This window comes from Salvelinus fontinalis, chromosome 23, assembly GCF_029448725.1.
Source record: "Salvelinus fontinalis isolate EN_2023a chromosome 23, ASM2944872v1, whole genome shotgun sequence".
Lineage (NCBI taxonomy): Eukaryota > Metazoa > Chordata > Actinopteri > Salmoniformes > Salmonidae > Salvelinus > Salvelinus fontinalis.
The window spans coordinates 1,959,615-1,973,458 of NC_074687.1; the positions used below are offsets into that span (position 1 = coordinate 1,959,615).

The 13,844-nt window shown below is 50.5% G+C and overlaps 1 protein-coding gene across 4 annotated transcripts in view; it reads left to right on the forward strand.

Moving 5' to 3' along the window:
- Positions 1–13,511, forward strand: part of LOC129820685 (abl interactor 2-like) — a 57,952-nt gene extending 44,441 nt beyond the window's left edge. For 2 of the 4 annotated variants that reach the window (XM_055877531.1, XM_055877533.1), the window contains 4 exons: positions 2,867–3,162; positions 3,469–3,603; positions 12,962–13,072; positions 13,318–13,511. In XM_055877531.1, coding sequence (XP_055733506.1) covers positions 2,867–3,162; positions 3,469–3,603; positions 12,962–13,072; positions 13,318–13,493 — 718 coding nt within the window. In that variant the 3' untranslated portion in view covers positions 13,494–13,511. The remainder of the gene's footprint in view (positions 1–2,866; positions 3,163–3,468; positions 3,604–12,961; positions 13,073–13,317) is intronic. The other 2 variants (XM_055877532.1, XM_055877535.1) reach the window with 2 other exon arrangements.
- The last annotated feature ends 333 nt before the right edge of the window (positions 13,512–13,844 follow it).

The window sequence follows — 13,844 nt, forward strand, 5'->3', positions numbered from 1 at the left end:
CTCTCTCTGTTCTACAGGTACCCCTCCTCTCTCTCTGTTCTACAGGTACCCCTCCTCTCTCTCTGTGTTCTACAGGTACCCCTCCTCTCTCTCTGTGTTCTACAGGTACCCCTCCTCTCTCTCTGTGTTCTACAGGTACCCCTCCTCTCTCTCTGTGTTCTACAGGTACCCCTCCTCTCTCTCTGTGTTCTACAGGTACCCCTCCTCTCTCTCTGTGTTCTACAGGTACCCCTCCTCTCTCTCTGTGTTCTACAGGTACCCCTCCTCTCTCTCTGTGTTCTACAGGTACCCCTCCTCTCTCTCTGTGTTCTACAGGTACCCCTCCCCTCTCTCTGTGTTCTACAGGTACCCCTCCTCTCTCTCTGTTCTACAGGTACCCCTCCTCTCTCTCTCTGTGTTCTACAGGTACCCCTCCTCTCTCTCTCTGTGTTCTACAGGTACCCCTCCTCTCTCTCTCTGTGTTCTACAGGTACCCCTCCTCTCTCTCTGTTCTACAGGTACCCCTCCTCTCTCTCTGTTCTACAGGTACCCCTCCTCTCTCTCTGTTCTACAGGTACCCCTCCTCTCTGTGTTCTACAGGTACCCCTCCTCTCTCTGTGTTCTACAGGTACCCCTCCTCTCTCTGTTCTACAGGTACCCCTCCTCTCTCTGTGTTCTACAGGTACCCCTCTCTCTCTGTTCTACAGGTACCCCTCCTCTCTCTCTGTTCTACAGGTACCCCTCCTCTCTCTCTGTTCTACAGGTACCCCTCCTCTCTCTCTGTGTTCTACAGGTACCCCTCCTCTCTCTCTGTGTTCTACAGGTACCCCTCCTCTCTCTCTGTTCTACAGGTACCCCTCCTCTCTCTCTGTTCTACAGGTACCCCTCCTCTCTCTTTCTCTCTGCGTTCTCTCGACTGAGACATGGTTATAGATGTGATCATAGGCCACTAAAAGCTGTTGAGGCCTTATCCGTTTGTTACGACTCTCATTAATTGTTATATTGAATCTTTATTTAACTAGGCAAGTCAGTTGAGAACAAATTCTTATTTACAATGACGGCCAGACGACGCTGGGCCAATTGTGCGCCGCCCTGTGGGACTCCCAATCACGTCCGGATGTGATACAGCCTGGATTCGAACCAGGGACTGTAGTGATGCCTCTTGCACTGAGATGCTGCGTCTTAGACCTCTGTATTTTATGGTGCTACATAATAGATTTATAGGCCTCTCTGGATACAGAGCTTTATGGTCTTTTATAGCCCTCGGGAGCCCATTCTGCATTCTTCTCATCTTGCTGAGACCTTCTCAACAACATGGTCCTTGAAGCAGGATTGCAACACCCGATGTATTGTTCAAAGGCAACTGTTGAATGGCACCGTCCAGGAGGACCTTGTGGAATATGACCTGTCCTGCTGTGTGATGGACGACTACTGAGCCATGAAGAAGTGCTGACTGGCTGCTACAATCACTTTTTCCAGCCTTTTCAACAGAAACCTGAACCACTGAGGGCTCTGAGACCAGAAAGACTCCTGCCTCATCTATTCCTCAGGAACATTTTTTCTCTCCATTTTTCTTTTGAAGTGACTTCACTGCTGGGTTTATATAAGATGCCCCCCCCCCCCCTCCCCCAGTCTTGGGCTGTGTATCAAATGGCACCCTCTTCTCTATGTAGTGCACTATGTTTGGCCTGGGCCCATAGAGGCTTTGGTCTAAAGTAGTGCACTATATAGGGTGCCATAGGGCTCTGGTCAAATGTAGTGCACTATATAGGGAATAGGGTTCTATAGGGCCCTGGTCTAAAGTAGTGCACTATATAGGGAATAGGAGGCCATTTTGGGACTCAAGTCTCTGTCTCCTGCTGTATGCTGTGTCAGCCTTTTCAGTACTCTCCAGAGGGCATCAGCCAACCTGCTCAGAGAGCTTTAGGAGCTCGGAGAATTCACTGGAAAGAAATGGAGATTAGATTTTTGTCATCTGTTATAGTGCATGGGTCTCAAGTCCACCCACACAGTCAGTCTTGATATGTGGCTGTTCCAACTATGCCTTGGACCGGAGGAGAGCGTGCAGTGCCATATTACCGCCTATTCCCATCTGCCTCGGAGAGAATTGTGTCACTGAACATCTTGAACAGACGACTAATGCAGTGGCGTTAGAAGCTTAGTGAATCCTACCCTGTAGAGAAGCTGTTGAGTCGGATGAAGAAACCCTCCTGACTGCGGATAAAGCTGTTGAGGCCTTATCCTCCTGACTGCAGATAAAGCTGTTGAGGCCTTATCCTCCTGACTGCGGATACAGCTGTTGAGGCCTTATCCTCCTGACTGCGGATAAAGCTGTTGAGGCCTTATCCTCCTGACTGCGGATAAAGCTGTTGAGGCCTTATCCTCCTGACTGCGGATAAAGCTGTTGAGGCCTTATCCTCCTGACTGCGGATAAAGCTGTTGAGGCCTTATCCTCCTGACTGCGGATACAGCTGTTGAGGCCTTATCCTCCTGACTGCGGATACAGCTGTTGAGGCCTTATCCTCCTGACTGCGGATAAAGCCTTATCCTCCTGACTGCGGATACAGCTGTTGAGGCCTTATCCTCCTGACTGCAGATACAGCTATTGAGGCCTTATCCTCCTGACTGCAGATAAAGCTGTTGAGGCCTTATCCTCCTGACTGAAAAGATGTCACTCAGATATTGTGGAGATTATCTCTCCCTTCAGTCACCTAGAACCCCAAGTTTATAGCGAGGCTATAAAAGGACACTAATCCGGATGCTACATAGTAGTATTGTCTGGTGACCAGCTAGAGTCAGTTGTTATGCCTGTTATGTGAGCCCTGTCCTGTCTTATCCCTGTAGTGGCAGCAGTGTTCTGTGTGGCTGTAATGTGTGTTGTAATCAGCAGTGGAGGCAGTCACCCCGGCAGCAGTGGAGGCAGTCACCCCGGTAGCAGTGGAGGCAGTCACCCCGGCAGCAGTGGAGGCAGTCACCCCGGCAGCAGTGGAGGCAGTCACCCCGGCAGCAGTGGAGGCAGTCACCCCGGCAGCAGTGGAGGCAGTCACCCCGGCAGCAGTGGAGGCAGTCACCCCGGCAGCAGTGGAGGCAGTCACCCCGGCAGCAGTGGAGAGAACAGTGGGAGTGGCTCTGTAGGAGGACCCATCGCTGTGCCAACAGCCTCTCCACCAGGCAGCTTTCCAGGTAACACACAGGAAAGGTACTTCTCTACGGCCACCTAGTTACAGCACGGTCACACACCACACCGGAGTTTTGGATTTCCAAAACCTTTCTTGTTAGAGCAGGTAGAAAGGTGAGAAGGGATCCCTCCCAGTGCCCACAGCAGAGCAGCAGTGTTGCTCTGTATGTCCAACACCCGGTTAACCCTCCTTCACCAAAACCCAAAGACAATCTGCTTTATCTTTTGGTTCTCGCTGTCTCTCTCCCTTCCCTGTCCTTTATTTGTCTCCTTTACTCCCTCCTCCTCTTCCTCCGCTGGTGGGGCTACAGGGACCTCTCCTCCTGCTACCCAGTCCCCACCGTCCGCACCTGACCGCGCCCCTAACACTGAGGCCCAATCGGCTGTAGCCGAGGCCCCTCTTCCCGCCCAATACCCTCTCTCTGCTGCAGCCATCTCAGCGGAAGGTGAGTGTCCCACCCCCCTCCTCACCCTTTGTCCCACATCGCCCTCGTCCCCCCATCACTCCCTCCTCAACCCCTTCAGGAGCATCATTTCTCCTTTGTTCCTGGAGCTCAAACCCATCCTTTTCCATTAAGTAGTGTTTTTTTTCTCCCATTCTCGGTATGCCACAGAGATGGGACCGTTGGGTGTGAAACAATGTTGTCTCTCAATAGAGCTGTAATTTAGTTTCATGTCTTCCTTCAGAAACAGCAGGTTTATAATTGCTCTCCTGCTGACTGTGGTGTTGTACCAGTGTGGGCCCAGCATTCGGTCCTAAGTGACAGTAATTAGTAGCACTAGACTGTGTTACGGGACTGGCTTCCTCTCTCACGTCAAAACATACCTGCAGACGAGAGACAGATGGATAGAGAGAGAGAGCATGATTAAGCTTTGTTGTTTTGTATTCTAACACGGTCAGTCATCATAATCATCAGGAGGTGAAATGCAAAACTGACCTGGGATCATTAACTCTGGGACTACTACATCTCTGTCTGTATTTCAATGTAAAGCATCTCTTTAATAATACTTCCTGTATAATATAAACTGACCTGGGATCATTAACTCTGGGACTACTGCATCTCTGTCTGTATTTCAATGTAAAGCATCTCTTTAATAATACTTCCTGTTGTCCTGACCAAGTGACCTCTCACCTATGATCATGCTGTGCCCTCTGTGTCAGCCAGTTCAGATGCGGGAGGGGCTTCACCAACACAGCTGATATAACCTAGAGGATTTAGGGAGAAGGGGGATGAAGTGAAGGAGAGAGACTGTTATTGAGAAAATAAGGTAGTTAAAGAGACTGTGTTCAACAGGAATCTGTGTGTGTGTGTGTAGTCTCACCTGGTGTCCACAGAGTTCTTTATGCTGAAAAACAGATTCATGAGGACAAATCATAGAAGAGGGCGAGGAACGAGATTGGATATTTTAGCTGAACAATAGACAATTCTTTAGTGAAGTTTGAATAGTCTAACAGCCGCAGCACAATCAATAGGAGGTGAACAGTGGCTGGTGCTGAACATATAGCTAACTTGTTATGCAAGTGTTGCACAGCAACAGATGGAGACAACATACACCAGTCGAGCAATTCATTTCAACTTGACTTTTCAAACAACAAGAGTTTGGAGTCTTTTTCTTCGGAGACCTATATCAAATAACTTAACTGGCTTATGCAGGTTCGATTCCCGTCCCGGCCAGGCATTACTAGAGAATTTAAAACCTTTTTTTGTAATAACATAGTACATGGGATTGACTAAATTAATATTATGGTGTTTCTATTCCGAGAAAAAACAAAACCCATATTGCGCTGTACAACGTGACGGTCAGGAGTAGGCTTCAGCATAAGAGGATTGGAGGATTCTAAATTAATTTCTAAAAGAGGCATAACATTTCCACACCATAATTGTAGTCTAACCAATACTAGTTTCGCCTATGTAGGCCTAAAGTATATCTAAAAATATGTTTTTCAATGACGTGACTCTCCGCCATTTAGAGGATTGGAGGATTCTAAATTAATACCTAAGGGGCATTTTTCTGTTAGATATTCTCACAGATCATAAGGGGCTTTTATATAACTTCTTGACGCACGGATCCCTTTAGCGGGATCATTTTTGTAAACAAAGCCAAATTCAAAAAAAATTGCTAAAAATATTTATAATCATGAAATCTCAAGTGCAATATAGCAAAACACAGTTTAGCTTGTTGTTAATCCACCTGTCGTGTCAGATTTTGAAAATATGCTTTACAGCGAAAGCAATCCAAGCGCTTGTGTGAGTTTATCGATCACTAGACAAAACATTAAGAACACCTAGGAGCAATGTATATTGGTCGCGAAAGCCAGAAAAGCAATAAAATTAATCGCTTACCTTTGATGATCTTCGGATGCTTGCACTCACGAGACTCCCAGTTACACAATAAATGTTCCTTTTGTTCGATAAAGATTATTTTTATATCAAAAAACCTCCATTTGTTTGGCGCGTTATGCTCAGTATTCCACAGCCTTTGTCAGGTCATCAAGGCTTGACGAAAATTCCAAAAAGTATCCGTAAAGTTCGTAGAAACATGTCAAACGTTTTTAATAATCAATCCTCAGGTTGTTTTTAACATAAATAATCGATAATATTTCAACCGGACTGTAAACTATTCAATACTGGAGAGAAAGAAAATGTCGAGCAACCAGTGTCGAGCGCATGAACTAATGTAAGGACCTCCGTCTATCCACTGACGCGTTTTGATAAATCTCGTTCATTTTTCAGAATAAAAGCTTGAAACTATGTCTAAAGCCTGTTCACACCCTGAGGAAGCCATTGGAAAAGGAATCTGGTTGATATCCCTTTAAATGGACGAAAGGCAGGCATTGGAACAGTGAGTTTTCAAAATAACAGTCACTTCCGGGTTGGCTTTCCTCATGTTTTCGCCTGCAAAATCAGTTCTGTTATACTCACAGACAATATTTTGACAGTTTTGGAAACTTTTGTGTTTTCCATCCTACTCTGTCAATTATATGCATATTCTAGCATCTGGGCCTGAGAAATAGGCAGCTTACATTGGGAACGTTATTTTTCCAAACATAAAAATTCTGCCCCCTAGCTTCAAGAGGATAATGCTTCTCAGATGCCCTCTGGTGGTCAAACTAGCATTAACGTAAAAAAATGTGTTTCTAGAAGTGTGTTAGGCTGAATCACATCCGACTGTGATTGGGAGTGCCATAGGGCAGCGCACAATTGACCCAGCATCATCCGGGGTCGGCCTTCATTGTAAATAATAATTTGTTCTGACCTGCCTGGATAAATAAAGGTTACATTTTAAAAAGGAACTGGCGGCAACCGCAGAGCAATCAATAGGAGGTGAACAGTGGCTGGTGCTCAAAATATAGCTAACTTGTTATGCAAGTGTTGCACAGCGACAGATGGAGAAAACCTACACCAGTCGAGCAATTCATTTCAACTTGACTTTTCAAACAAGAGTTTGGAGTCTATTTCTTCGGAGACCTGTATCCAATAACTTAACTGGCTGATGCAGGTTCGATTCCCGTCACGGCCGCCACCGGGAGACCCATGAGGCGGCTTTTGGTTTTAATTTAGAATCCTCCAATCCTCTATATGTAATTATTGGGGGAGAGTCACGTCATATTTTTTGTTATACTATAGGCCTACCGTAGGTGACATGAGTCTCACTAGTGTTGAGTAATGTGGTGCAGGTTTTATTTAAAGAGTTTATTGAAGTTAGAAGCAAAAGCCTACAACTATTTTAGCACCATTTCAGGCTGCTCTGAGACAAGCATGGGGTCTGGTCTTGATGAGATTATTTTCACTTAATCTCCGTTTGGGTTTTGGTTAGACTAGAATTAGAAAATTAGAGTGCAGAAATGTTATGCTCTAAGTGTAACCTTTTATTTAACTAGGCAAGTCAGTTAAGAACAAACTCTTATTTACAAGGACCGTCTACTCTTTCCTCCCCGTAGGGGAATTGAACCCCGGTCTCCCGCGTGCCCGCATTCTCTAGTACAGCCATTATTGAAGGTACTTGAGGTCACCGAGAAATTCTGAATATGGCCTGCTCTCCCTTATGTAAGGAATTAGGCACTTTCCCATGTTTACTACAGTATGTACTGGAGGCTATGATTACTTGTCAGACTGCACAGTAGCCTAATAAACACATTCAGGTGGCTTATCTTTAAATGCGTCATTATCCAAATGTAAAAGCATGTACTGTATTTCATCAGCATCTTTTATGCTTTCGTTAATAAAATAATGATAAAAATACAGATGTTGATTTAGTTATGGATCCATAACGAATTACTATGGGAATAAATATCACTGAGTTACATAAATATTGGAACAAAGTTGTCTAATGAAGGCAAACGTTGCTTACTGGAAAATACTATTTCAAACACACATGGTCACGTTGTGCTGCGTCATTATGGCTAGTAGCAGGGCTTTTTAAATATTATTTTGGCCTTTATTCAGATTACTTCTAGAAACACAGATCTACACCCTAACACACTTCTAGAAACACAGATCTACACCCTAACACACTTCTAGAAACACATATCTAGTCAAATAGTCAAGATACAAGTTTGTCAGTAAATAGCTTTGCTAAAAGGTTTTAAGGGAACACTTTTGTCCTTAGAAAACTTTGCAGTAGATGGGTAGTTTAGACCCCTGTCTCCCTTCACTACTTGGAGTCACTGTAGAGTCTGCGTGCCTGCTCGTTTCTGACAGCCTTTTGTCTGCAGCTCACTAAAGTAACGGACGTCTTGTCTTGTTCTGTGTGTGTCTCTTTCCATTCATCGTCTTGTCTTGTTCTGTGTCTCTCTTTCCATTCATCATCTTGTCTTGTTCTGTGTCTCTCTTTCCCTTCACCTCTGTCCGTTCCGTAGAGCTACGATACTGCACCTCTGTCCTCTCCGTAGCGCTACGATACTGCACCTCTGTCCTCTCCGTAGCGCTACGATACTGCTCCTCTGTCCTCTCCGTAGCGCTACGATACTGCACCTCTGTCCTCTCCGTAGCGCTACGATACTGCACCTCTGTCCGCTCCGTAGCGCTACGATACTGCACCTCTGTCCTCTCCGTAGCGCTACGATACTGCACCTCTGTCCTCTCCGTAGCGCTACGATACTGCACCTCTGTCCTCCCCGTGGCGCTACGATACTGCTCCTCTGTCCGTTCCGTAGCGCTACGATACTGCACCTCTGTCCGTTCCGTGGCGCTACGATACTGCACCTCTGTCTGTTCCGTAGCGCTACGATACTGCACCTCAGTCCGTTCCGTAGCGCTACGATACTGCACCTCTGTCCTCTCCGTAGCGCTACGATACTGCTCCTCTGTCCTCTCCGTAGCGCTACGATACTGCTCCTCTGTCCTCTCCGTAGCGCTACGATACTGCACCTCTGTCCTCTCCGTAGCGCTACGATACTGCACCTCTGTCCGTTCCGTAGCGCTACGATACTGCACCTCTGTCCTCTCCGTAGCGCTACGATACTGCACCTCTGTCCTCTCCGTAGCGCTACGATACTGCACCTCTGTCCGTTCCGTGGCGCTACGATACTGCTCCTCTGTCCGTTCCGTAGCGCTACGATACTGCTCCTCTGTCCGTTCCGTGGCGCTACGATACTGCTCCTCTGTCCGTTCCGTAGCGCTACGATACTGCACCTCTGTCCTCTCCGTGGCGCTACGATACTGCACCTCTGTCCTCTCCGTAGCGCTACGATACTGCTCCTCTGTCCTCTCCGTGGCGCTACGATACTGCTCCTCTGTCCGTTCCGTGGCTCTACGATACTGCACCTCTGTCCTCTCCGTAGCGCTACGATACTGCTCCTCTGTCCTCTCCGTAGCGCTACGATACTGCACCTCTGTCCTCCCCGTGGCGCTACGATACTGCACCTCTGTCCTCTCCGTGGCGCTACGATACTGCACCTCTGTCCGTTCCGTAGCGCTACGATACTGCACCTCTGTCCGTTCCGTAGCGCTACGATACTGCTCCTCTGTCCGTTCCGTAGCGCTACGATACTGCACCTCTGTCCTCTCCGTAGCGCTACGATACTGCTCCTCTGTCCTCTCCGTAGCGCTACGATACTGCACCTCTGTCCTCTCCGTAGCGCTACGATACTGCTCCTCTGTCCGTTCCGTAGCGCTACGATACTGCACCTCTGTCCTCTCCGTAGCGCTACGATACTGCACCTCTGTCCGTTCCGTGGCGCTACGATACTGCTCCTCTGTCCGTTCCGTGGCGCTACGATACTGCTCCTCTGTCCGTTCCGTAGCGCTACGATACTGCTCCTCTGTCCTCTCCGTAGCGCTACGATACTGCACCTCTGTCCTCTCCGTAGCGCTACGATACAGCTCCTCTGTCCTCCCCGTGGCGCTACGATACTGCACCTCTGTCCGTTCCGTAGCGCTACGATACTGCTCCTCTGTCCTCTCCGTAGCGCTACGATACTGCTCCTCTGTCCGTTCCGTAGCGCTACGATACTGCTCCTCTGTCCGTTCCGTAGCGCTACGATACTGCACCTCTGTCCGTTCCGTAGCGCTACGATACTGCACCTCTGTCCTCCCCGTGGCGCTACGATACTGCACCTCTGTCCTCTCCGTAGCGCTACGATACTGCACCTCTGTCCGTTCCGTGGCGCTACGATACTGCACCTCTGTCCTCTCCGTAGCGCTACGATACTGCACCTCTGTCCTCTCCGTAGCGCTACGATACTGCACCTCTGTCCTCTCCGTAGCTCTACGATACTGCACCTCTGTCCGCTCCGTAGCGCTACGATACTGCACCTCTGTCCTCTCCGTAGCGCTACGATACTGCACCTCTGTCCTCTCCGTAGCGCTACGATACTGCACCTCTGTCCGCTCCGTAGCGCTACGATACTGCACCTCTGTCCTCTCCGTAGCGCTACGATACTGCACCTCTGTCTGTTCCGTAGCGCTACGATACTGCACCTCTGTCCTCTCCGTGGCGCTACGATACTGCACCTCTGTCCGTTCCGTAGCGCTACGATACTGCACCTCTGTCCTCTCCGTAGCGCTACGATACTGCACCTCTGTCCTCTCCGTAGCGCTACGATACTGCACCTCAGTCCGTTCCGTAGCGCTACGATACTGCACCTCTGTCCTCTCCGTAGCGCTACGATACTGCACCTCTGTCCGTTCCGTAGCGCTACGATACTGCACCTCTGTCCTCTCCGTAGCGCTACGATACTGCACCTCTGTCCTCTCCGTAGCGCTACGATACTGCACCTCTGTCCGTTCCGTGGCGCTACGATACTGCACCTCTGTCCGTTCCGTAGCGCTACGATACTGCTCCTCTGTCCTCTCCGTAGCGCTACGATACTGCACCTCTGTCCTCTCCGTAGCGCTACGATACTGCACCTCTGTCCTCTCCGTAGCGCTACGATACTGCACCTCTGTCCGTTCCGTAGCGCTACGATACTGCACCTCTGTCCGTTCCGTAGCGCTACGATACTGCACCTCTGTCCGTTCCGTAGCGCTACGATACTGCACCTCTGTCCGTTCCGTAGCGCTACGATACTGCACCTCTGTCCTCTCCGTGGCGCTACGATACTGCACCTCTGTCCGTTCCGTAGCGCTACGATACTGCACCTCTGTCCTCTCCGTAGCGCTACGATACTGCACCTCTGTCCTCTCCGTAGCGCTACGATACTGCACCTCAGTCCGTTCCGTAGCGCTACGATACTGCACCTCTGTCCTCTCCGTAGCGCTACGATACTGCACCTCTGTCCGTTCCGTAGCGCTACGATACTGCACCTCTGTCCGTTCCGTAGCGCTACGATACTGCACCTCTGTCCTCTCCGTAGCGCTACGATACTGCTCCTCTGTCCTCTCCGTAGCGCTACGATACTGCACCTCTGTCCTCTCCGTAGCGCTACGATACTGCTCCTCTGTCCTCTCCGTAGCGCTACGATACTGCACCTCTGTCCTCTCCGTAGCGCTACGATACTGCACCTCTGTCCTCTCCGTAGCGCTACGATACTGCACCTCTGTCCGTTCCGTGGCGCTACGATACTGCTCCTCTGTCCTCCCCGTAGCGCTACGATACTGCTCCTCTGTCCTCTCCGTAGCGCTACGATACTGCACCTCTGTCCTCTCCGTAGCGCTACGATACTGCACCTCTGTCCGTTCCGTAGCGCTACGATACTGCACCTCTGTCCTCTCCGTAGCGCTACGATACTGCACCTCTGTCCGTTCCGTAGCGCTACGATACTGCACCTCTGTCCGTTCCGTAGCGCTACGATACTGCACCTCTGTCCTCTCCGTAGCGCTACGATACTGCACCTCTGTCCGTTCCGTAGCGCTACGATACTGCACCTCTGTCCGTTCAGTAGCGCTACGATACTGCTCCTCTGTCCTCTCCGTAGCGCTACGATACTGCACCTCTGTCCTCTCCGTAGCGCTACGATACTGCACCTCAGTCCGTTCCGTGGCGCTACGATACTGCACCTCTGTCCTCTCCGTGGCGCTACGATACTGCACCTCTGTCCGTTCCGTGGCGCTACGATACTGCACCTCTGTCCTCTCCGTAGCGCTACGATACTGCACCTCTGTCCTCTCCGTAGCGCTACGATACTGCACCTCTGTCCGTTCCGTAGCGCTACGATACTGCTCCTCTGTCCGTTCCGTGGCGCTACGATACTGCACCTCTGTCCGTTCCGTAGCGCTACGATACTGCACCTCTGTCCGTTCCGTAGCGCTACGATACTGCACCTCTGTCCGTTCCGTAGCGCTACGATACAGCTCCTCTGTCCTCCCCGTGGCGCTACGATACTGCACCTCTGTCCGTTCCGTAGCGCTACGATACTGCACCTCTGTCCGTTCCGTAGCGCTACGATACTGCACCTCTGTCCGTTCCGTAGCGCTACGATACTGCACCTCTGTCCGTTCCGTAGCGCTACGATACAGCTCCTCTGTCCTCCCCGTGGCGCTACGATACTGCACCTCTGTCCTCTCCGTAGCGCTACGATACTGCACCTCTGTCCGTTCCGTAGCGCTACGATACTGCACCTCTGTCCGTTCCGTAGCGCTACGATACTGCACCTCTGTCCGTTCCGTGGCGCTACGATACTGCACCTCTGTCCGTTCCGTAGCGCTACGATACTGCACCTCTGTCCTCTCCGTGGCGCTACGATACTGCACCTCTGTCCTCTCCGTAGCGCTACGATACTGCACCTCTGTCCTCTCCGTAGCGCTACGATACTGCACCTCTGTCCTCTCCGTAGCGCTACGATACTGCACCTCTGTCCGTTCCGTAGCGCTACGATACTGCTCCTCTGTCCGTTCCGTAGCGCTACGATACTGCACCTCTGTCCGTTCCGTGGCGCTACGATACTGCACCTCTGTCCTCTCCGTAGCGCTACGATACTGCACCTCTGTCCGTTCCGTAGCGCTACGATACTGCTCCTCTGTCCGTTCCGTAGCGCTACGATACTGCTCCTCTGTCCGTTCCGTAGCGCTACGATACTGCACCTCTGTCCGTTCCGTGGCGCTACGATACTGCACCTCTGTCCTCTCCGTAGCGCTACGATACTGCACTGCGCTCCTCTGTCTGTCCACGCTGAGGGCTCCATTTAAGATCTCAATGTCCTCTTGGTGTTCTACTACCGTTGTGTCCAGCGAGGCTTCTCTCTTTCCTACATTGAGAGCTCTATTGGAGATGTCCACGTTGTCCCCTTGTTGCTCCTCCATCCCATTCCTTCAGCATGGAGCCCTGTGCTACGACCTCCCCGTGCCTCAGATGCCGACAGACAGAGCATGGTGCAGTCAGAGTTGTCAGGTACTGATTTCCTGTCTGTCTCCTCTCCTCCAGTCTCAGATGCACCACCTCCTGCAGAGGAGGAGGCGTCGGCCGTGATGGAGTACAGTGACCCCTACGCCGAGGAGGACCCTCCCTGGGCGCCACACACCTACCTGGAGAAAGGTATGCTCTAGCTCCACCCCTAACCCTAGCTCCACCCCTAACCCTAGCTCCAAGCCTTGTCCTTTCACTGGTGATCTATGACATCACTAGGTTGGTTCTCATATCAATTTGATAAATGGTTGATTAGTGCTTCAGACCTAATCCTGTTGGTGATCATGTTGACTCCTCTCTACGACCACGCAGCAGACGAGGAGCTGTCGTAACTGATAATACTGACTGATCTGTGCCTCGTCTCTCCTCTTCAGTTGTGGCCATTTACGACTACGCAGCAGACAAGGAGGATGAGCTGTCGTTCAACGAGGGCTGTATCATCTATGTGATCAAGAAGAACGATGATGACTGGTACGAGGGGACTATGAATGGTACCTCCGGGCTCGTCCCTGGTAACTACGTAGAATCCATCATGCACGACGCAGACTGAGGCCACTCCCCGCCAAGCCCCCCCCCCCCCCCCCCCGCACGACGCAGACTGAGGCCACTCCCCGCCAAGCCCCCCCCCGCACGACGCAGACTGTGGCCACTCCCCGCCAAGCCCCCCCCCCCCCCCCCAGAGACACACTCTGAACCACAGCCCAGAACAGAACAGGGAGGAGATAGCTGTGTACCCGATGCATGGATAACATGTGTCTGTATACGGGGTGTACAGACTAATTAGTGCATTGGGGTGTAAAAAGGAGACATTGAAGATGAAGATAATTGGGGGAGGAGACTTGGATTACTGACTCGGGAGAAGAGAAGTGGAGAATCAAGACTGAGCTTCTGCTCACTGTGG